Source organism: Scomber scombrus, chromosome 6, assembly GCF_963691925.1.
Source record: "Scomber scombrus chromosome 6, fScoSco1.1, whole genome shotgun sequence".
NCBI lineage: Eukaryota > Metazoa > Chordata > Actinopteri > Scombriformes > Scombridae > Scomber > Scomber scombrus.
The window spans coordinates 28,820,462-28,843,136 of NC_084975.1; the positions used below are offsets into that span (position 1 = coordinate 28,820,462).

The window sequence follows — 22,675 nt, forward strand, 5'->3', positions numbered from 1 at the left end:
GCACTACCTGGCCCAACCAACTGAAAAAGCACCATGTCATAAGACCTACCCTGGTGCTGTCAAAACAGATTTTCTGAACAACTTTTTCTTTTAAGGCTAGGTTTGAAATTCCATGTCTGAAGCTCAGTTTTTATACAAGAAAGTTATTTGGCCTGTTCTAGTTCAAAGTCAATCTTTGTGGATTTATGAGGTCAAGATGGTTGAAAAATGTGTTAATTGACAAGAGGAACCTGTTCAATCTAATTTGAACTAAAAGAAACAAACCTAAATACAACAAAATCAATAGATTAAAAAATCATGACAATATGAATATAATAGGATTAAATACAAAAATAAAAGATTCAAAATTAAGAATGTTAATCTGTTCAGTGTTAGTGATAATAGAGGAAGACAATCACATTTAACATATGTTTTATTTTAAAAATGCATTGTTCATCGTTTTCTGTGAATGGCTGTAGTAGGGGAGGTCTTTTTGCCTGCAGCAGCTCAGACATTGGTCAATTGCTGCCTTGGTAACAATCCAATGTTGTTAGCCACTCAAAACCTCTGACTCATAAGTGGAACCACTTTGGATATTCCACCTAGTAAAGTTCAGCTTCTGTAGTCTGAGTCTAGAGACTTAAAAAAAATAAAATGTAATTTTAATGTTTGAATAAAAACACCAGGCAAGTTTATTTATATAGCACAGTTCATATACTTAATAATGAATTGTTACTCCATTTCAAAGTGCTTAACGTGTATCTTTAAAAGATTGAATCTATATATCTACTCTACATTTAAGGCTACTTTTCTTTCTGTTTTCCTGTTATCAAAAAAATATTGACTTGGGCTGTTATACTTGCACAGTAAGACTTACTAGGGCTAATTATTGGTTAATAAATTGTAAATTCTGCCATGTGTAAGTGTGTTTATGTATTTATAGGTATGTGTATGTTTGGGTATATGCACCTATTCCCTGTTTGAATACTGACATGATATATCCTGACCTTAAAGTATTAAATAACTTAGTTTACTTTACTTAATCTACTTACCTGATTGATGGACTAGAAGGGTATTAGTTTGTTTTGTTGTATTGTTTGTTGTCCTTTTTTTCCCCTTCCTTTGTTGTCATTTTTTCCTCATGCTATTAAAACTCCAGCATCATTTTGTAATATAATTTCTTAAAATGCAAATTAAGTTTCATCATGGGCTAAAGGTGATCACTCAAAACAACTTTATTGATTTGCAAACCTTTTTATTGATAAATAAAAATATGTGATTATTAATATATTTCGTATTTCATTGTGATACTCCCCCTGTACTGTGGCACCTTTATTTTTTAATAACATTTTCATTCAAAAATAGCACAACCAAATCTCCTATCGTTAGGGTGAAATCTGTGTGAAGGGTTCAGTTTATTTTCCGAGCAGCCCCTGAAGGCAGCGACAACCCTCCACCAGACCCAGCCCACCCCCCCTCCCCCCCGGCTCACCTTGCTCAGTGTGCAGCCAAACCCTCCGCGTAGAGCACCATGCCCGCCCGGGGAGTAATTGTGGGCTGACCGACAGCTCGCTTGGGGTTTTTGTATATGCAGCCTGTGTGTGTGTATGTGTGTGTGTCAGTCAGTGAGTGAGTCCCGCCGCTTGAAGCATGGAGGAGTTGGCCCGAGAGAGCATCAGCCTGTTGGCTTCAGCCTCAGCCAAGCCCCCGCTAGATGTGGCCGAGCCTCGGCTTGGCTCCATGGGGGCCATTTTCATCATGCTGAAATCCGCCCTGGGCGCCGGCCTTCTCAACTTTCCTTGGGCCTTCGAAAGAGCCGGGGGCATCCACAGCGCAGTCACCGTGGAGCTGGTGGGAATTTTTTTATTTTTACATACAAAAAATGATTATAAGATTGTTTTATGCACTGCTAGTTTTCGGCAAAGATCTCAAAAGTTGATGCTGCCAAACAACTTTTTAAATGCTATATTTTTCCAGAACTTGAGGTAGCTTTTGATATGTACTTTTTTCAATAAACGTGGGTATAAAAAGTGACTTCAACTTTCCATATAGTTTGCAGTAGGGGAACGGCATCTTATCTGTTGACTCCCGCAGGCCCCTGAGATCAATTAAGGAGATTGTGATCTGTTCCACCTGACAGAGGAGGCCATGGTAGATTTGACCCTAGCACCTTTTTAGATTCACTTAATCCTTATCAGTGTGACTTTTCTTGGGTTGCTCCAGTCTATCGTCCAGTTCATCACTCGCACCGCTGCAATACTGAAATGTTTTTGGATTTTTTTATTTAAGAATAAAGAATTTGTCGTAATATTGCCGAATCCACCTTTCCGCCAAGTACTCCAAGGGATGGACGACCTAAATAGTTATATTTTACCTATTTTTTGTATAACTCTGCAGATGAAATCTCAATGCAAAAGTTAGATAAGAAGAATATAAATCATGTGTTGTTTTCTCTCTTTTTGGATAAATCACCTCCCAGTAGAGATGGAGAGGATCCAGTAGATGTGATTCCCTAAAATATTCAGGAAATTGCATGTTGCTTTTCTGCTGCTCTTTGCTCATCATTTGTCTTCCTGCAGACTTTGGATGAAGTAAGATGTGAATTAGTTTTAATGTACAATGTTTGTCCTCAGTGTTGTGTCACGTTAACATCAACAGGTAGGACAGTTAGTTTGTTCCCTACTTTAAGGCTGCTCGATTTGAAACCTGCAATATCTATTTAAATCACATGGGATTTTAGAAATAAGTAAGTCATTTGTTTGTTGCGACCATGTACACCATTTGATGTACTGTACCAGAGTTAGATTATAGCTCATTTTAATCTGCAGTTCCTCCAGTAGGTCAATATTTAAACATTTAATAGCACAATAACATAAAAATACAAAGCTACACACAATAGCACATCACATACAATGTAGAGTCTGTGGTTATAGAGCTGAGAAGCTTTTAGCAGACTTTTAAATTTGGTTTAAAATGTGCTCATGTCATCAGTTAGGGCTGCTTTGCACAGAGAATGCTGACTGCCCAAATGTAGTGTGACGACAGTCTCTATTAGAGGATATTCTGGGCAAAATGCTTAATTGTAAAAAAAATAAATAAAAAAAATCACTAGATCAACAAGTAATAAAAAAACACTAATGTAAAGTGTTTTGAGATTACTTTTGTTGTGATTTGGTGCTATATATATATATAAATAAAGATTGATTGATAATTAAATAAATAAGGATACACAATCATAAGACTCGCACACAAATCTTATCCGAAAAAGTCTTCTACTCTATATCTATAAAACGAAAAACTGGGATGATGCTTTGTACTGTCCCATACATTAAGTTTAATGCGCTTTTTAAAACCTTTTTGTATTCATTATCAGCATTAAAATAGGTGCTGGGACATCTGTGCTGTTGCCAGTGAATATTTAGCTTGTTGCACATCATTAAAACCCCTGAGAACAGCTCTGACACAATTTCCTATAATGTTGAAAGCGTAATTGGTGCTAAATGAAATTTGAATTTGTTTTTTGCTTAATAAGGCCAAGCCCCCCCATGATACTAAGATGATCCTAAATATCTTACTGGACACTTGACAGCAACGTTTGAGCTTAATTGGATCATAGAATTTGTAGTTTGTGTCTGGTCTTCTATGCTTTTCTAAAGTCCCTCCCAGATGTTTTTCTCCTCCGATCTTCAATAGGTCTCATTTGTGTAATCACTGCCAGTTTATGTCCACATTGACCACCTTCCCTGTGTTTAGCTTGTATAGATAGTTTTCTTGTTGTTGTAACATTTTTATCTTCCACACCTTTTCATTAGAGTTCAGTAACCCTGTTCTCTGTGTCAGCTTGTTAACTCAGAAGACACTGACATTAATCCGGATACATAGCAGGGATAGAGAGGTAACCTTCTGGACTGTGAAGGTAATCACTTGGCAAAGTTTTGACTGGAAAGCTCAGGTCAATCACGCATAGCCGTCCTCATCTCTCTGATGTTTACAGCCTATGGCAGCTGTTGGTAATAAAAGGCTAATGCTGGGACATACAGGCCCAAACAAGGTTGATTAATAGGGATTTAGAAATGTGTTCTAATGACATGTCAATTCATGACTAGTTATTCCCTCCTATACATGCCAGGCAACTTCTGTACAGCGTCCAGCCACGATTATACAAAATACATCGAGTATATTTCCTTTTACGATGTCTCCGTAAGTATCCATAATTTGAAAGAGTTGTTATACTCGACATTGCTTTCCTTTTCCTTCATTATCATCTGGTTCATTCACAACACAATTTTCATTAAATAGGCCTGTCACTTTATTTTATGTCAAGACATGTCCATCCATGCATTCAATAATTGTATCAATGCCACTTAATTAAAACTGGATGCCAGAAATTTGAACAGAAAGATGTGACAATGGAAACGTTTAATTATTTCTGTTAACGAAAAAAACAATAGAAACCTTGATGTTTTCACGGTTTGCACATTTGCAACTGAGTTAGTGAACATTCATTTAAGCCACTACCTGTATGTGTAAGATTTGAATATTTGTGGCTTTGGCACCATCCAGTGGTCAGGGTTGGTATTGTTTGATTGTGTTTCCCCATACTATTGTGGTGTGATTCCTCATTTTAAGTTGCACTACTACAACGTTCCTTTTTTTTCATTGAACTAACCAAGACTAAATGTTGAATCTTTAAACTCAAGCAGAACATGTAGAGGGTGTGCATTATTATTATACAAAGCCAGTTTTTGGTACATGACTCTTTTCTCTGACCATGTCAATCATTTAGTCGATGGCTCTATGAGTTTGTCCAGACTGAATTATCTCAACAACTACTGGACGAATTGCCTTGAAAATTTGTAGTTATCATGTCTAAGACTTTGGTCACCAAATGCCTGTAGTGCTTGTTAAAGGCACTACAGGCTTGCACAGCTGTTTCCATGTGTAGCCTAACAGAGCTGTGAGTGTTGTTATTTTTTCTAACTGAGATGAACAGTTTTAATGTGTCTAACAATTGACTCTGGGATAGTCCAATTTTTCTGTAACAACAAAAACTGAAGTCATCAGGATATATTGGAAAGATATATTATTGCTGATGCTGTAATTACTATATGAATGTTCTCCACAGTGCTCATGACAAATAGGTCTGTTGGTAGTTTGGTCTTGGCTAGGGTCAATTTTAGATAAAGAACTCTTATTTTAGTTTGCTTGAGAGATGTTCAGATGCTTTTTAAGAATAAATGCACAGTGTGTGGAAAAACACACAAATGTCTAAGCTGTGAAGTCAGAGTGTGTGTATGTAGATGTAAGATTGTACCTTTTTCAAATGTGTTGTCTGACTCTTGTCTTTTTTTCCCCTCTTCCACTCAGATCTCCCTTGTGTTCCTGGTCAGTGGTCTGATCATCCTGGGCTACTCCTCGTCCATCAGTGGCCAGTGTACCTACCAAGCGGTGGTGAAGGAGGTGTGCGGACCGGCCATTGGTCAGCTGTGTGAGATCTGCTTTGTCTTCAACCTTTTCATGATCTCTGTGGCTTTTCTAGTCATAGTGGATGACCAGCTGGAGAAGCGTGAGTTGGAGAGTCTTTCTTGTTTCTTTCTGCTTATTTTCCACATTCAGTGTAACATGATGTTTCAGACAGTGGTGAAACGGCAATGTTTATGCGTTCTTGTTTGCCTGTTGTGTGTCTGCCAGTGTGCGGCTCCTTGTACGAGGTTGTAACTGGTTTGCCAGAGTCGGAGATGCCACACCACTTCTACACAGACCAGCGCTTTGGCCTTGTGCTGCTCTGTGTCATCCTCATCCTGCCTCTATCCATCCCCAAAGAGATCAGCATTCAAAAATACATCAGGTCAGTGCACATTCTGTTGTCCACACACACACACATAGTTTGGCACCAGGATGTAATAGTACAATATGCTTATGTACACACCATAGAAAATAATGGATGTAGTCTCTGTAATGTCACTCATTCCTTTTTATAGCCTTGAGTTTACATTTGGACAGTCGCCATCTTTTTTGTAGCCAGAATTGGGTAGCTCAGGTCATTTACAGCCTATGGTATAATGCGAATACTTTTGCTAATTTTTATAGTGAAAAACAGTCCTAAAAGCATTAAAACAAAATGCGTTTACTGGAAAAAAAATAAACATAAGATTCTTTTGAGGGTCAATGCCAAACAAGATTTTTTTAAAGCGACCAAAATGTTACAATTAACTAAAAACTAACAGAAAATACACTTAATTGATCTATATATAATCTGTGGATCTGGGGTTACACCGTGGTTACGTTACCTGACCAATGTTGTCGTCGCCTTGGTAGCGACTTGCTTCTGACAGCACCCACCTGTCATTCAAAGCTGCTATGTGATTATGCATAACTTTAAACTTTAATAACATTTAAACAGGCGAGTTACATAACAATTCCCTCCCCGTATTGTTATTGGGAAAATTGGGTAGAGACCAAAACTTTGAACCAGGTTTTTGCTGTAAAATTGGGCATTCTAACATGACATTTATGGGGATTAACTCACTTTTGGAGCCACCCTCTAGTGGCCTTTTAAAGAACTGCAGTTTTTGGTACTTTTTGCATTAATTCTGCGTTCATACTGCTTTTACCATTTTGAAGCCTTAGTACTTTTTCTTTTAAATATACATTTCACAGATTTTATAGCTTCAATGTTGGTTTCATTTTCTTTTTAAAATACGCAGATTTGCTTTTAAAATGAGTTTTTAGTTCTCTAATAGTTTGGTCCAGGACAAGATTATTTGACAACTATTCCCTAGATATTTCCATAAAATGTTAACTTAATTTTCACATTTTCCAGTGCATATCCTGCAGGCCAAATTTCTACTTGAACACAAGAAATATAAAAATCTAATGTGCAGATTGCTACAAAATTAAAGGAGAACATTCATGCCCCTCAGGTGACAAATGTTTTAAATTTTGGACGATCCACAAACTTTCCTCTGGTGCCACCCGCAGACGAAAATGTCTAATTACGGTACCAGCTGATGTATTATTCATGCTTCCCCACTACTGGTTGGGCTTTGCATATGACAAAACTGTTGGTATGTTGCTCATTACTCTTTTACCATTACTATAGAAACTAGGTAACGATAAGCATTTTTTGCAAACACACATCGCAAAATGACAAACGACAAATGATATCCCTTATGTGATCTCCAAGAAGTGTACACTGTAATTATTTTTAATGTCAGTGTCCCATCAGCTACAATATACAGATAGTCCCCTTACATGTCTCAATATACATTAACACATAAGGCATCAACTAATGACAAGTTATGCCCTTCAAGTACTGTGCAACAATTTTGTGCCAAAAACCACAGGTGATAGCAGAATGAAACACTCTTTCAAAACCACTTGCGACGAGTCCACCTGTGAGAAAAAACACAAGAAAAACTATTACCAACAATGTATTTTTTCCAAAAACATCATCCGTCAACATATCAAAATGCAACTTTACACAATACAAACCAAACTAACCTGGTGCTGGGCCATCCTTTTTGGCGAGGTGCTGGACTGTTTAGGTTCCCCGAGCTGGGACACCTTTAAAGACAAATAGCACAGTATGTATTACACAACTGTCTACAGAAAACAGTTTCATCAATTCATCAACACCAATGTAAAGATTGAAAGAACACAATTTGTTACCTTTTTGCTGCCTCCAACAAGCGCGTACCCATGAGGCTCTAGTGGATGTAATGCCTTGACTTCCCCAGTCACAACAACTTTTGGAACGACATGTGTAAAAGGAAACCATCATATTCATTACATTGCTCATATATATGTTGAAAGTAGACAATGACAACACCATTATGACATTGATGTTACCTTGTAGATATAAAATAGTAAGCTATTTTATTGTAGTTATACTATTTCTGAAACTGTCTACAACAAAATAGCTTGATCAACACGTAACAGATGTTTCGTTACATATTTGTAATGACACAACGAGAGTGCACACAAAAATTTTGTATGGAAAAAATGAGCAGCCACATACATGCAGAACTGTCGTCAGCAGGTGGTTGAGGTTCAATCACACGAGAACGGCGCTCCGCCAACCTCCGCTTAGTAGCCTGGGAACGCTTGTAAGACTTTGTACGAGGCATCTGAAAATGTATTACTTATAAATACATGCTCAAAGCTCTTTCTAAACCAACTGCAACATCAACATTTAAACAGTACAAACATAATAACATATTACCATATATTTCCAACAATATATACTTTAAGCCTCTGCAACATTGATGCCATAACTGTGCCTTCAACTCACTACCTAATATCCTTAAAGCTATAATAACACACTATACCCATTACATATAACATCACATTGTGTGCGGTTTCATTCTTAATCTGTCTTGATAAATGCAATTCCAAGTGTTAAACCTGGAACACATGAATGATGTACTATTGTAACATTAAAAATAACTGCTGGTGTTTAAAAAAAAAAAAAGAAAAAAGATTGTGGACCTAAAACTATGTTAGTATCCACTTGTACTTTACCATAATACATTTGCTGTTGTATAAATATGAAACTACACAACAAGAAACACACAGCAACATAATTCATATAGACTGATAAATCCCTTCATTTTATAGTCCTAATAACTTGGTTCTTGGCACACAAATGTCCCTTCCACATTATTCTTATATATTTAACTTACAATACTCAGTATTTCTTCCATCATTAGGTACAGTGTAAAACAATGGGTAATCTGATTCCAAAGAAGAAAACATAATGCTTACCTTGCAAGATCGGTGGATGGATTTTATTTCAATGAAGAAACTATGCAATTAAAACCAGCAAAGCACAAAAGTACCATGTATAGTAATGTCTTCTGGGACATTGCTATCTTTATACCTTGCTCGTGTATGGGTGGAGCCATTTCAAAACAACCAATCAGACCACACCCCACCTCTAAAGCTATCACCATACTAAATGCTCTGTTATTGTCTTCCGCATTCCATCAGAATTACCCATCAGCCATTCATCCTGAATGCTCATTAGCACACCTGTACAGCACAGTCCTGCCTATTAAACACAAAAGGAAGGCCCTGCTCATGTGCCAGTCCTAAAGTTGCGATCAGAACAAAAGCGTCTGACGCCAAAAAATCGCTTTAATCGCGGCGCTTGATCATAAATATACATTTTTGGATCGTCGCTTCATTCGCGCTTGTGACGTCGGGAGAAACTTGCCGCTGATTGGATTTTGCGGTGTAGACTTGCTGCTCAATTCGCGTCAGCTGTTTACATCAACAATTGCAGCCACCTCACATCTGAAATCTGTTTTTTTTTGTTTGTTTTTTGGAAAAGTTCACATTGCTTAATATCGCAGGGGAAACTACACACACTGTCTATGAAGGTTTTTTTTACTTTCACTAACAATAAATCCAGTCCATATATGTGATTCACTGGATTTCATCTTTCATCATCAAATATCTCTCTCAAAGGCAACCAACCAATGACTTCCACAACCATACACATAAGTGTCAATAGCAATGGAAAGTTTTCCAAGATACTGTTATCACAAATCATTAATAGTTATCCTAGAGGGGGTCTGGGGGGGTTAGAAAACCAGTCAGTATCTGGTCACATCAGATACTGAACGCAAAACTGCACATTTCAGAGTGGCCAGCCTAAGGCACACCTGTGAGGTGGGATGGATTATCTCGTGCTCACTAACACAGATTCAGACAGATTTGTGAACAATATTTGAGAGACATAGGTCTTTTGTGTCTATAGACAATGTTTTAGATCTTTGAGTTCAGCTCATGAAAAATGGGAGCAAAAACAAAAGTGTTGCATTTATATTTTTGTTCAGTGTATGTACAACTCTGTCCTGATACTTTTTAAATAGTGTTCTCCTTAACTATGCACTTCTTCCTTTGTCTGCCAAATACTAACACACCTCCTATAAACCATCATGCAACAACAAATGTATCTCTATAAACCATGTATCACAAGACTGATTGCTGTATTTCAAGTCAAACACAACTTTACCAACTACTTTTTAAAAACAAGTTCACCCAAGTGTGTCTGCTTAAACAATCATTCAGTATGAAAACTCATTCAGAGCATGTTTTTTTTCTCCAGTACAGCAACCGATACCGTCTGCTGCAGCCTTGCATAATTAGCCATCGTTATACAAAGTACCCAGCAATACATCTCTATAGCCCATCATGTTAATGTCTGATGTAATCACCCATCACCATAGAAACAACAGCATTAACACATCAGATAAATGTACTACACACCTTTTTAAACACAAAAATACATGTGGAACCAAAGAAGCCCTGGCAAACATACTTTTTAAACTTTAATCATGTTTCTACATATTGAGAGACATACATGTTATAGCCATATAATACTTGTATGTTCATGCTCAACTCATCTACAATAACCAAACCACTGCTTCATTCAACCACTTGCAGCACAACACACATGCTTTCATCTTACTCTAGATACACATTGACTTACTATTCAATATAAGATCAGTGACCCAAACTCATTTTCCTTTATACTCATACACACACACACACACACACACACACACACACACACACACACACACACACACACACACACACACACACACACACACACACACACACACACACACACACACACACACACACACACACACACACAAATCATGACATACCTGAATACAAACACGCCTGTGAATGGGTAATATGACTGGTTGACAGGACCTTACTGGGGGAAATGAACCCAGTGGTCAGTTTCCAGTAATCCCCATGTCCATTGCACTTAAATGTCCCAGCCTTTAACCGATTTCTCTCTGAACCAAGCATTTTATCTCTGTCCTCTCACAGCGTTCTGGGCACTCTGGCAGCGACCTACCTGACCATAGCCATCATCATCAAATACCACACCAGGCCTGCCGTTCTGGTTCACATCACCCCTCTCTACAGCAGTGGGTACGTGTGTGGGGTTGGGGGGGGCTTCAAACAATCTATTTGGTCCACTGGTCACAGTGGTGAATAAAGTAAAAATTGGTGAAGCAAGGTATATAATTTGCCTTCACACATCAGTGGTGTGGAAATAAAAAAGAATGAGAAAAATGGAAACAAAGTTTTACGTGTCTTCATCTTTTTTTGAAAGCACAAATGTTGTCTTCTATGCCGTCTTTCTGGGTCATAAATATACTCAATCACCACGGCAATGTCATGGGGTCGCTTCCTGAAAATATGGCTGTCGTGAGTCTCATCCATGAAACTGCTTTGAATCCAGGCCACCAGCACAGACGAATTAGATCCAAATCATTCTGCTCTTTGAACCTCTGTCACAATAGAGACGCTCAGTCTGCCTCACTGACTTACCTCTGCTGTTCTCATCAACTGTATGTGCCTGTGATCGACAGATGAACTCTACGGTGAAGTGTCTCTAAATGCCACAGCATTATGAATGGTGCCCTAATAACTATTTTCTCTTCTTTTCCCTTCTTCTCCCTTCTTCTTGTGGCATTTATGAACTCCACAAAATGACTCTTGTGTCTCCCTCCCGTCTGTGTGCAGGATCAGCTCGTGGGCCTCTATGTTCAGTGTCATCCCAACCATTTGCTTTGGTTTCCAAGTAAGTGCAACCCTTTTGAAATGTATTCATACGCGAGACCTTTAGGGACTTGGTTAACATGTGTTTGCAACATCATGATGTGGTAAGGCTGGAGGCAGCTGTGTGTGGGAGGGTTTGTGTATGTATGCATGCTTAAAGAGGGGAAATCTGTTTAGTGCTTGCTGCCAAATTGCAAATGTGAGTAGGTTTTAAAAAAAAGTGATTATCTAACAAGTTTTGAGGTACAAAGTCTTCATTACCATTTGACCTTCAGGGGTTGGCTCATCCAAATTACCAAACGTTTTCTCAGTCACCTAAAGTGATATCCAGCCATGCAGATATTTTTTGCCCTCGTTTTAAATTGTCCAGATTTTTTCTTCCATGCCAGTGCAATAGAGGTGAATGGAATTTCACTTGTGTCCACTAGGGCCCGACCGATACTGGACTTCTGGGGCAGATGCCGATATGTTAGTAAAGTAAAAAAATGTTTATTGATATATCGGCTGATAATCTTGCATATACACATTATGTATATAAAACGTAAATTTTTTTTGCAACGTGGTTATCAAAGGATATTTTACAGTTGAACTATGAACACAGTGCACTGGGCATTTAATAATGTGAAATTCCTGTAAATGATAAAACTCATATAACAAAAAAAACATATGTGCGTATGTATTAAACTATTGAACTAAGAAAAAGGATCAAATATACATAAAAACGCTACCTATACAATGTTAAAAAAATATTGGTGTATATCGGACAACACATGCTGACACCGATATATCTGTGATAAGGCTGACCAACATATGCGTCTGGCTCTCCACTATCTTTAATCATGGTGCCAGTAATAGCATTCAGTTGTTCCAGGCTGCTCTTTAAAGGAATATTTTGATATTTGGGGAACAGCACTTATTTGCCGCCTTGCTAACAGCTGCATGAAAAGATCAGTATCACTCAGTATCGCTCAGACCACATTGTTTGTGTAGTGTGTACAGACTGCCTACTCAACTGACATGCTCTGCGTCAGTATGTACTCTTTCACACCCCAACAGTTTCCTATTTAAGTGCGCAACAAGAAGCCGCCACAAAAACAGGCTAAATGGATTCTCGAGTGGAGAACACACGAAACATGCTGTCTGATTTGCTTTTGGTTAAAAACAACAATGCATTTGGTCTTTGCAAATGGAAATGACGCATGTGTTTATCTGACGTACTCAGAGCTGTCTAATTGTGATTGGAACACTGATCACACATGTTGATGCTGGGTGTAAACGGGGCCAAAGACTGAAAGTGGAGGTATAAACGGCTAGTCTGTCTTTGTCTATTAGTAACAAAATCCCCAAACCAACACCTCTAAAGTTCACAAATGAACACATTTATTCTTGTCTGTTAAATCCTTACAAAAATTTGTTTTGACAGTTTAAAAAAAAATCTCTCTAATAAAGAAAGGACTATCTTTCTGTATGTATGTCCTTCACATATCTCTTGATATTTAATAATTTAGTAATTTGGTGCAACTTGGACCCGCAATACATTTAATATTAAACATTGAATAATCCAGCGATCAGCAAGCCGCTCTGTTCTGTGCAGGGTTAGCAGCAGTGATGTGACTACACAGAAGGCATCAGGTATATGGTTGAACGTAGGTCAACTGGGTTTAACACTTGCTGTATTATTTATAACATCTGTGTATAATAGAATGTAAGTTTCTTTCAGTCACACCTCACATCAGCTGTATTACTTCTCCTATACATTGAAGTAGCAGCTGGAGCCCAAGCAAACAGGCATATTTTGAACTGGCACTGCACAAGTAGATTATACCAGGGAGATATAAAGTGTTCATTAGTGACTTTTATAGGTGCTGGTAGACTGTCATTTTTTACCTTGGAAGAGAGCCAAGCTAGACAGGCAAACTTTGTTCCCCTTTTTCCAGTCTTGAACAAATTTGAACCACTTTGCATAACCCACACCTCACTGTGAAGTGTTTCCTTCGGAGCTACTTTTGCTGAAGGTGAATGATCTTTTGACAATGAGGTGGATTATCGAGAAATGTTTCTGGCTAGAAAAATGTATGAAGGTTTCTTTTTTTAATGTAATTTTTCCAATGCTTTGAGTGCCAGAAATGACATTTTGTTCACTGCTATAGTTTTGGCCTGGAGGCAAATCTTGAGACACATATCTGAAAGCCTGAGCATTTATCACTAAAGGAATATAAGTTTATTTACCCCACATTATTGATCTAGTTCAGAATTTAAGCATATTTGTATGTTGTGAACAATGGAAGGCATGGAGGTGATTTTTTTTCAATAGTCTGCAGACTTTGCTCTTGAGAGTGTGTTAAGTGTAATGTAAAGGTCAGCTATCTGGCGCAGCTTGGGGCCGCCGCGCTCCACGAGAGCTCGGCAGAGTGAGCTTTTCATATTTAATAGAGGGGTAGACTACAGGAAAAAGATCATTCTGTCAATCCAAAGCAGGACAGACTGATGTGTAACTTCCCATGTTGCCAAGGTAACCCTGAAGGATGCTGGCGGGATCTAATAAAAGGAGGGGGGGGAAAGGATTGATGCATGTGCCGTCACACGAACACACACAGAGACACACTCCCTCAGGGTGAGTGATTGCATTGCAAAGGGCTGAAAGGAGAGCTGATGAGATCCTGAGACAAGTGGATGAGGGGGAAGGCAGGATAGAGGGGAAACGAGATTTAAGCCGGGGCGATGGCAGCTGGGATCAAGTGGGGACAAGAGTCTGTATCCTGACCTCCGAGATGGTTTAACTGGCCCATAGCCATTCATTCAATTCCCAATCTCATGGAAGTTCATCACAGCAGCTGAAAGATCAGAGACCTTTGGATCCTCACCTTGCACTGTGAGCTCAAAAACGGATGAGAAAAATCCAATAGTGGCTGTAAAAAAGAGGCACACAATCTGTCAGACCATCAACTAGCCCCTGGTTTGATGTCCTACTTTATCTGTCAGTGGATCTGTAGTGTGTCTTCACCCGGAGTTAATTCCCACCAAACACTACAATAATTAACACCACCTTCAATTAAAGAGGAGGAACTAGTGGAAGAAGTGTGCAGCTGTAATTTAAAATTGTACTGATTGCACATTGTTGTATTTTTTCTCTTTTAAAATCGCTTTATGGTTTACTTTCTTTCTGTGTGTGTGTGTGTGTGTGTGTGTGTGTGTGTGTGTTCCAGTGCCACGAGGCGTCCATCGCCATCTACAGCAGCATGGAGAACCAGCGGCTCTCTCACTGGGTCTTCATCTCCGTGGTCTCCATGATCTTCTGCCTCGTCATCTACTCCCTCACAGGTCAGACACGTCTCTACTCCCTCTTTCCCACTCCCACGATTTTAACACACGCACATCCGTCTCCACACATCTCCCAGCACAAAATCAACACTAAATGAAAACCTCAGGGGCCCGCATCACAAAGCGATATTTTCCCGGTAACTCGCAGACGGCTCATTTTGAACAACGGTAACCTCGGTTGCGCGGCCCCGGATCAAAACGCGCCGACAGCCAGAGTAATGGCCAATCAGCTCATTGGAAAAATGGGAGTTATTTCTGCAGGAACTTGACAAAGAGACGAGCGATCGAGAGCGGATTACTTTGATTTCTATGATAATGATGTCAGAGATGGGAGGAAAGTTTTTCACACAACTGTGCTTTCAAACCCAGAGCTCTAAGAAACAGGGATTATAGTTTACCACACTAACAGACTAATGAATGGCAATTACAACCGCACATTGAGCTGCATGTCCTTTTTTAAACCTAAGAGGATTAATGACAGCGTACATGGTTTTTAGGTTGTCTTCTGTTACTGCAGCTCTGTGAGCGGGAAATATTTTTAGCCTCAGTGAGATGACTGTCTCATTTTTATGAATCCACACTGCTGGTTTCTCGTGCCAGACAGATACCTTGTCAGGCAATGATTAACTATCTGTACTTTTCCTCTAGATTTTGGCAGCAGAAATGTCTAAGTGTTAACAGTTTTTGTTTTCAATAGTTTATTCATGTGATGTAAAAAAAAAAGCACAAAAATGTCAAATATGGAAAATAATCGCATCTAGTTATGGATAAGACTACTTTGCATGCTGAATACGCCATATTTTAAGATTCACATATAGCTTCGTAGTTCCACAACACAGCCTGCATAACGAAGCAAGTTACTAGAACAGGAGCAGCAGCTTCACTCCTTCATCTCTGTTTATACAGGATGTGTTCATGCAAAGTTTTGAGTGCAGGTCACCAGTGTTTTGGCTGCTCTGGAATTCAGTTTCCTCATAAAAAGGCTTATATTCTATTAAAAAGTCTATATTCTGAAATATTCACTCTGTCAATTTTAGCAAAAACTTAAATGTGTGCTTATCCAGGTCCATGTTTTATCAATGTAATTCATTATATCCTTAGGAAGCATGGAAAACAATGTGATGATGATAGATCATTCTATAAAAAAGTCAGCACACTGTAGCTCCCAATGCTGGTAGAATTTAATAGGATATCACAGAATGTATAGTCACCTGTATCACCTGACAGTCACATGATGTGTCAATTCCACATCCCACGTCACTTACGATATCCCATTAAATTATACCTGCATAGGGAGCATTGAATTATTGGGTCCAGCACCTGCTTATTTATTCTGGATGTTCATATCTACTACACAACTTTTTCAGTTAATAATTCTAGAGCACATCGTCCCCGCTGGTTGTCCATTATTTTCATCCTTGCATGATGATGAAACAGATATTGAATTCATTTAATGTGTTATTAAAATGGTCTCATAAAGTCTTACATTTAACTCTGCAGTCTCTTTAGAAACCGTGCTTACTTTGAATATTTGTATATTATGTCTAGTGTTCCTACCGTTTGTCATTCAATTCAAGTTGTGTGATTTATATTTTGTACATTTCACGTCACTGAATAGCAAGTGAATAGAATTGCTTCCACAATTAACTGAAATGCCCTGCAGGTATCGCCATTTCATCTCATCTGAATATATTAAAAACACTCCATATTAAATACTGTAGAGCGCTCAAAGGTGGACTGAGCCCCCGTCGTCAGCTCCAGAGATATGATGGACCACTTGAGCCACATTACGCTGAAGTGAGGAGCAGCAGCCCTCTGGGTTGAATTTCCTTCATACATCAACGGTTGTGCTGAGTTAGCTCTCTTGGCTTTAGTTTGTGACTGAAAATGTCAGTTTTGCCATTCTGCTCATATAGATATGTCGCTGAATGTAAGAAACGCCATCTTTTGATTGTCTGTTGCAGGGGTTTATGGGTACATGACATTTGGAAAGGACGTGAAGGCCGACATTTTGATGTCGTACACGGGCGACGACATGCTGATGCTCATCGCTAGGCTGCTGTTTGGAATCTCCATCATCACCATCTATCCCATCATCCTGCTGCTGGGCAGGTCAGCGGCCATTCTGACTCAAGTTGCTGTAGTTTACAATGCAGATTTATATCCTATCAGTTGAATCTCATAAAGACTCAATAATGTTGTTGACTGTTTGCTTTTTGACTTTTTCCTAGAAAACCAGGACCTGATCTTATTGATCTTTACTTTTTGAAATCGGCAACTTATTTTATAGCAGAGCCTCTTCCATAACTTTTAGCCTTATGGTTCAAAATAAGGGAATTCCAACAATATGAAAAACTGCTGATTGTTTTAGGCTGCATAAAGACGGTCCTTAGTCCTTTACTGAACAAACATTAACACCCCTGTTTCTGCACTTCAGATCAGTGATCCAGGACCCTCTGCTGGTCTGGCGGCGGCAGCACAACGGCGAGGTGACCGTGGAGTTTGAAAGCCGCAGCCGGTACATACTGACCGGCCTGTGGATAACGATAACACTTCTCATCGCCATGTTCGTACCAGACATCAGCAAGGTCATCAGTGTCATCGGAGGGATCAGTGCCTTCTTCATCTTCATCTTCCCAGGTAATGCTCTTATTATTGACTCATCTTCTCTCAAATGTGCCGCGCATCTCCTTAAAATCCGGCTCTGTATTTGAACAGGACTCTGTTTGATGTTTGCCATGCAGTCTGAGCCAGTGCCCTGCAAGACCAGGTGAGAGAAAACTTAATTTATATGTTAATGTGAGGTAAACATACATCTGAAGGGTGATGATCCAATGAGAAACTCAGAGACAAAGATTGAGTGTCATTGGTAAAATGAATTGAACTGCCTGAGTTGGGTGTCAGACAGTACATTCACCCTCCAACATACATCTAAAGTAAAAAGCAGTTCTTTGCTCTGCTAGCGGTCAGCCTGAGGATGGTGTTGTCTGACAGTCAGGTTGACTGGTCACTTCATCTATTTTTGACATGATCAGTTCAGATTTTTATGAAATGTATTCTGAAGATGAACCTTGATGACTTTCCTGACCTCTGACCTTTTGTTGTAGTGCCACCTCAGGCCAAAATCTACTTTGGGCCTGAGTGCAAAGAAAAGGAATATAAGGAATAGTTTCAGGATGACCTGAATGATTGACAGTCATCAACCCACATGTATATATTGTGTGTATATTCTTACATAAACATATTTACCATTGGTCAGCAATTAGGTACAACGATGCAGCAGTCTTTTAAAGGATTTTTTATTGGGGGGGGCCGTTAATCAATGCAGTGGAAACACAGGTTTATATGTTTATTTCTTTTAATTTATTTAAGAATAAAACACATTTACAACACTGTTAAAGATTGTATCTAAAAGGGAAAAATGGCATCAACACAGCATTCTTCTACTTCTTCATACTTATACTTCCACTGGCAAAAGTTGCTGAATTCATGTAGTAAACTTTAATTTCTGGAAGGTTTGTTGGACTTAAGGTAGTATGACAGTTTAAATGCCTCAGCAGGTGTGTGTTTATTTTGTTATTTTTAGATTTGTGAAAAATGATAGTTTCAACGTTAACTATGAAAGTCATAGTTTTCATCAGAGGGCCAAATAGTTCTGCTGCAGGGCCAAATTCAGCCACTACTTGCCTACCTCTGCCACATACTGTACATTACTGCAGACTGCCGTTGCCCAAAATTGGCTCCATGTCAAATTATCTACTTGCACACAAGTAGTTGTACATTTCTACTTGCACAGAAACCCTTTTGACCTGATCTCAAACACTCCCTCAGGACAAACCATTCATTTTCAGCTACGGCTTCTTTCCACTTTTGTATTTTAGGAATATAATGAACAATGCAACGTATAGTGCTGTGAAGATAGAGCAGAGATTTAGACGTTTAGTTTAGTTTAGTTTTGGCATGCTTTATGTTTGCCATGTCAGCACTGATCTGATCTTGACAACTGCAGGAAGAATGATGCATCTTTCCACTGTTAAGGTGTCATTATGCTTCTAATGAGCTGCTAGTGAGATGCTCCAACTCGTAACTATCAGAAAACAAACTGACATGAAATGAAACTGATATAACTTAAAGTAGTGAGTGTACAGCTTGTATAGCAGTATAGATTCACTTTCCTCTGAAAATAACTCGACACACAGCCATTAAGTGAGTACACCTCACAGTGAACATGTCCAAATTGTGACTCATTGTGTCACTGTCCCTCCCTGGTGTCATGTGACTCATTAGTGTTACAAGGTTTCAGGTGTGAATGGGGAGCAGGGCTGTTAAATGTGGTGTTTTTCCCTCTCATACTGGTCACTGGATATTCAACATGGTGCCTCGTGGCAAGAACTCTCTGAGTATCTGAAAAATGTACTGTAATTGTTGCTCTTCATAAAGATGGCCTAGGCTATAAGAAGATTTCTAACACCCTGAAACAGAGCTAGAGCACGGTGGCCAAGATCATACAGAGGTTTTCCAGGACAGGTTCCACTCGGAACAGGCCTCGCCAGGGTCGACCAAAGAAGTTGAGTCCACGTGTTCAGCGCCATATCCAGAGGTTGGCTTCAAAAAATAGACGAATGAGTGCTGCAGAGGTTGAAGAGGTGGGGGGTCAGCCTGTCAGTGCTCAGACCATACAACGCACCAAATCAAATTGGTCTGCATGGCCGTCGTCCCAGAAGGAAGCCTCTTCTGAAGCTGATGCACAAGAAAGCCCGAAAACAGTTTGCTGAAGACAAGCAGTCCAAGGACATGGATTACTGGAACCATGTCCTGTGGTCTGACGAGACCAAGATAAACTTGTTTGGCTCAGATGGTGTCGAGCGTGTGTGGCGGCACCCTGGTGAGGAGTTCAAAGACAACTGTGTCTTGCCTACAGTCAAGCATGGTGGTGGTAGCGTCATGGTCTGGGGCTGCATGAGTGCTGCCGGCACTGAGGAGCTGCAGTTCATTGAGGGAAGCATGAATTCAAACATGTACTGTGACATTCTGAAGCAGAGCATGATCCCCTCCCTTTGGAAACTGGGCCGCGGGGCAATTTTCCAACACGATAACGACCCCAAACACACCTCCAAGATGACAACTGTCTTGCTGAGGAAGCTGAAGGTAAAGGTGATGGACTGGCCAAGTATGTCTCCAGACCTAAACCCAATTGAGCACCTGTGGGGAATCCTCAAGCGGAAGGTGGAGGAGCGCAAGGTGTCCACCAACATCCATCAGCTCCGTGATGTCATCATGGAGGAGTGGAAGAGGATTCCAGTAGCAACCTGTGTAGCTCTGGTGAATTCCATGCCCAAGAGGGTTAAAGCAGTGCTAGATAATAATGGTGGTCACACATTTGGACATGTTCACTGTGAGGTGTACTCACTTGTGTTGCCAGCTGTTTAGACATTAATGGCTGTGTGTTGAGTTATTTTCAGAGGACAATGAATCTATACTACTATACAAGCTGTACACTGAAGTTTCATTTCTATAATGCTGTCCCATGAAAAGATATAATAAAATATTTGGAGTACTCACTTTTGTGAGATACTGTAGGACCACTTCATGCAGCGAATAGCCAGATGTGTGGAGATGATAAAGTAAGGAGAACCATCTTGCTGTTAGGTGACGGTGCCTTCATTAGTGTTTTATCACCTGGAAAAAAAGAATCATTGGAAGTGCTACAAGACTGGTCTGAGTTCATTTGAGTCAATCAGGTTTACATTGGACATATCAGAGGGATGGCCGCGTTATTTGCTTCACTTTACATTTCTGTCACTTGCACCTTCTCCTCTCCAGAGTTGTCCTCACAGTTTGGGGAGGGATCACCCTGCTCTGCGGCGCATTCATCTTTGGCCAGAGCACCACCATCGCTGTCATGCAGCTCCTCGGAAGGATCTAACCCCTTCCACTTTCACTACTGATCCAGGACGCTGGTGACTAGATCTTAATTTGTACTCCCCATTCCCTCACTGTCTGGTGCCATATCTTTTTTTTTTCCTGGCGCTTTTGATTTTTGGCAACCATGGGCTCATTAAAAATGGACAAATGGACTCCAGAACAATCAAGAGACCCCTTGGAAATGTTCCTCCCTTCCACAGTCTTTCATGTCACTTTCACTTGGGTTAATTGTTCATAGTTGCACCCTTAAAGATGAGCTCAGTCTTGCCTCCTGCCACCAGAGATCTGGTTGAAATCCTCAGGTATATTTGCAGATTGTTGTATCATAATCCTCGGCTGTCACATGTATTCACATTCATCTTTTTTTTTTGTGCTGCAACAAGATTGTGTTACAGAAAATATCAGTGTGTGGGTAGGATGAAAAGTAAACCAGGAAGCTTCGTGCTCTCCTTATTATAAATGTGTCTTTTTTGAATTTGCACAGTTTGCATGTTACCACTAGATTTTGTGATGGAGGCCTGAAGGGGAACATTTACAAGACCTACTGCTATCCACTGTAGAGCCATACAAGACTGAGATGACAGTGTGCTTTAGGGATGGGGAGAGAAGATATGTTGATGTGTCTGTTCATGTTTATGTTGATGTGTAAATACTGTCATGTTATATCTATTTTGTATGTTTAAAAAAAAAAAAGTTGCATTATAATATTTGGTTAAAAAAGTAATGCCATCTTTAAGGTAGTCAACACAGAATATTGTGTCAATTAAATAATAAAATAAAATAATTTTTATATGAGACTTTTGTTGAATGTGTATGTTTGCTGTTTTAGTGAGTGTACATTTGGGAAATCAAACTCCACCAGTACTTCATTTTGCCCAACAACACTTTCACAGGTGATTCCATTGGTGTTTTTAAAGGGATATTCCAGTAATTTAGTATTGCACCCTCATGGAGTTGGGAAACTCAAAAAACACATTTTTAAAAAGGTCAAAATACAAGCAGCACAATACAAGATATCTTGACCTTTAGTCCCTTGTATGGGGTCCATCAGAGGGACCCCATACAAGGGACTAAAGGTCAAGATAAAGGCAGAACTGGGCCCACATTAAATTATGGAATCATTTTTCAAAATAGGCCTATTTGCGGAAAAAAAAATTAATATTTGAGTTAAATAAAAGCTTTTACTTGTTTTCTTCCAAATTGCTCTTGAAATGGTGGTCAAGAACCCCCCCACCCCCAACACAAAAATGGTTTAGCCACTGATCAAATCTTGATGTTGTCATTTGAAGTTCAGTAGCTAAAAATGCCCGGTCAGCCCAAGTCCGGTGCTCAGAAAAGTAAAGAAAAGAGAAGAAGAAAATAGAGGCCTTAGAGATTTTCCAAACAAATATTTTAAAAAAGGTGGTGACGGTGAAGCTGGAACTAGTAAAGTCAACGTGGAGCAAGGTAAGAAACAGCGCAGCCTTGTAACGTAACCTAACAGGTCAGCTCTAATGTTAACGTCCATTAGCTTGTATAAAAGCCTGACACAACACGTTATCTTTGACAGAAACAGTTGAGTTTGGTAGCTCCGTCAGAGAGGAGAGAGATCCAGCTGCAGTCAGGTGACCGAGAGAGTGATGCGGGAGAGCTGCCCCGCAACGGAGGGACAGAGTCAAGCTACCGGTAAGAGAGAAGAGAAAGAGAGTCACAGTGGAGCGGGAGGGACTCGCTGTCCCGTCAGATAGTCTGAGCAGGACTTGGGTAAAGTTAGAAAGGGACCGTCTACAAAGTGCAGTACCAAAACGAAAAATATTAAATATCTCCATTTTTATTCACTGTAGTCTCACCAAATTCACTCCACACACCAACGGTCACC

At 39.6% G+C, this 22,675-nt stretch overlaps 1 protein-coding gene across 1 annotated transcript; it reads left to right on the forward strand.

The window, feature by feature from the left end:
- Positions 1-1,629: 1,629 nt before the first annotated feature.
- Positions 1,630-20,818, forward strand: slc38a8a (solute carrier family 38 member 8a). The gene is made up of 10 exons (XM_062421347.1): positions 1,630-1,830; positions 5,347-5,545; positions 5,671-5,827; positions 10,834-10,938; positions 11,536-11,593; positions 14,778-14,892; positions 16,857-17,004; positions 17,330-17,532; positions 17,611-17,662; positions 20,716-20,818. The coding sequence occupies exons 1-10, from the start codon at positions 1,630-1,632 to the stop codon at positions 20,816-20,818; spliced, it is 1,341 nt and encodes a 446-aa protein (XP_062277331.1).
- Positions 20,819-22,675: the final 1,857 nt, after the last annotated feature.

Bases quoted from the DNA above. Each gene is read 5' to 3' on its own strand.
- slc38a8a (XM_062421347.1), top strand. From the start codon at position 1,630: ATGGAGGAGTTGGCCCGAGAGAGCATCAGCCTGTTGGCTTCAGCCTCA. The intron at 10,939-11,535 runs GTACGTGTGTGG...GTCTGTGTGCAG, and splicing joins ACCCCTCTCTACAGCAGTGG to GATCAGCTCGTGGGCCTCTA. The intron at 17,663-20,715 runs GTGAGAGAAAAC...TCTCCTCTCCAG, and splicing joins CCAGTGCCCTGCAAGACCAG to AGTTGTCCTCACAGTTTGGG.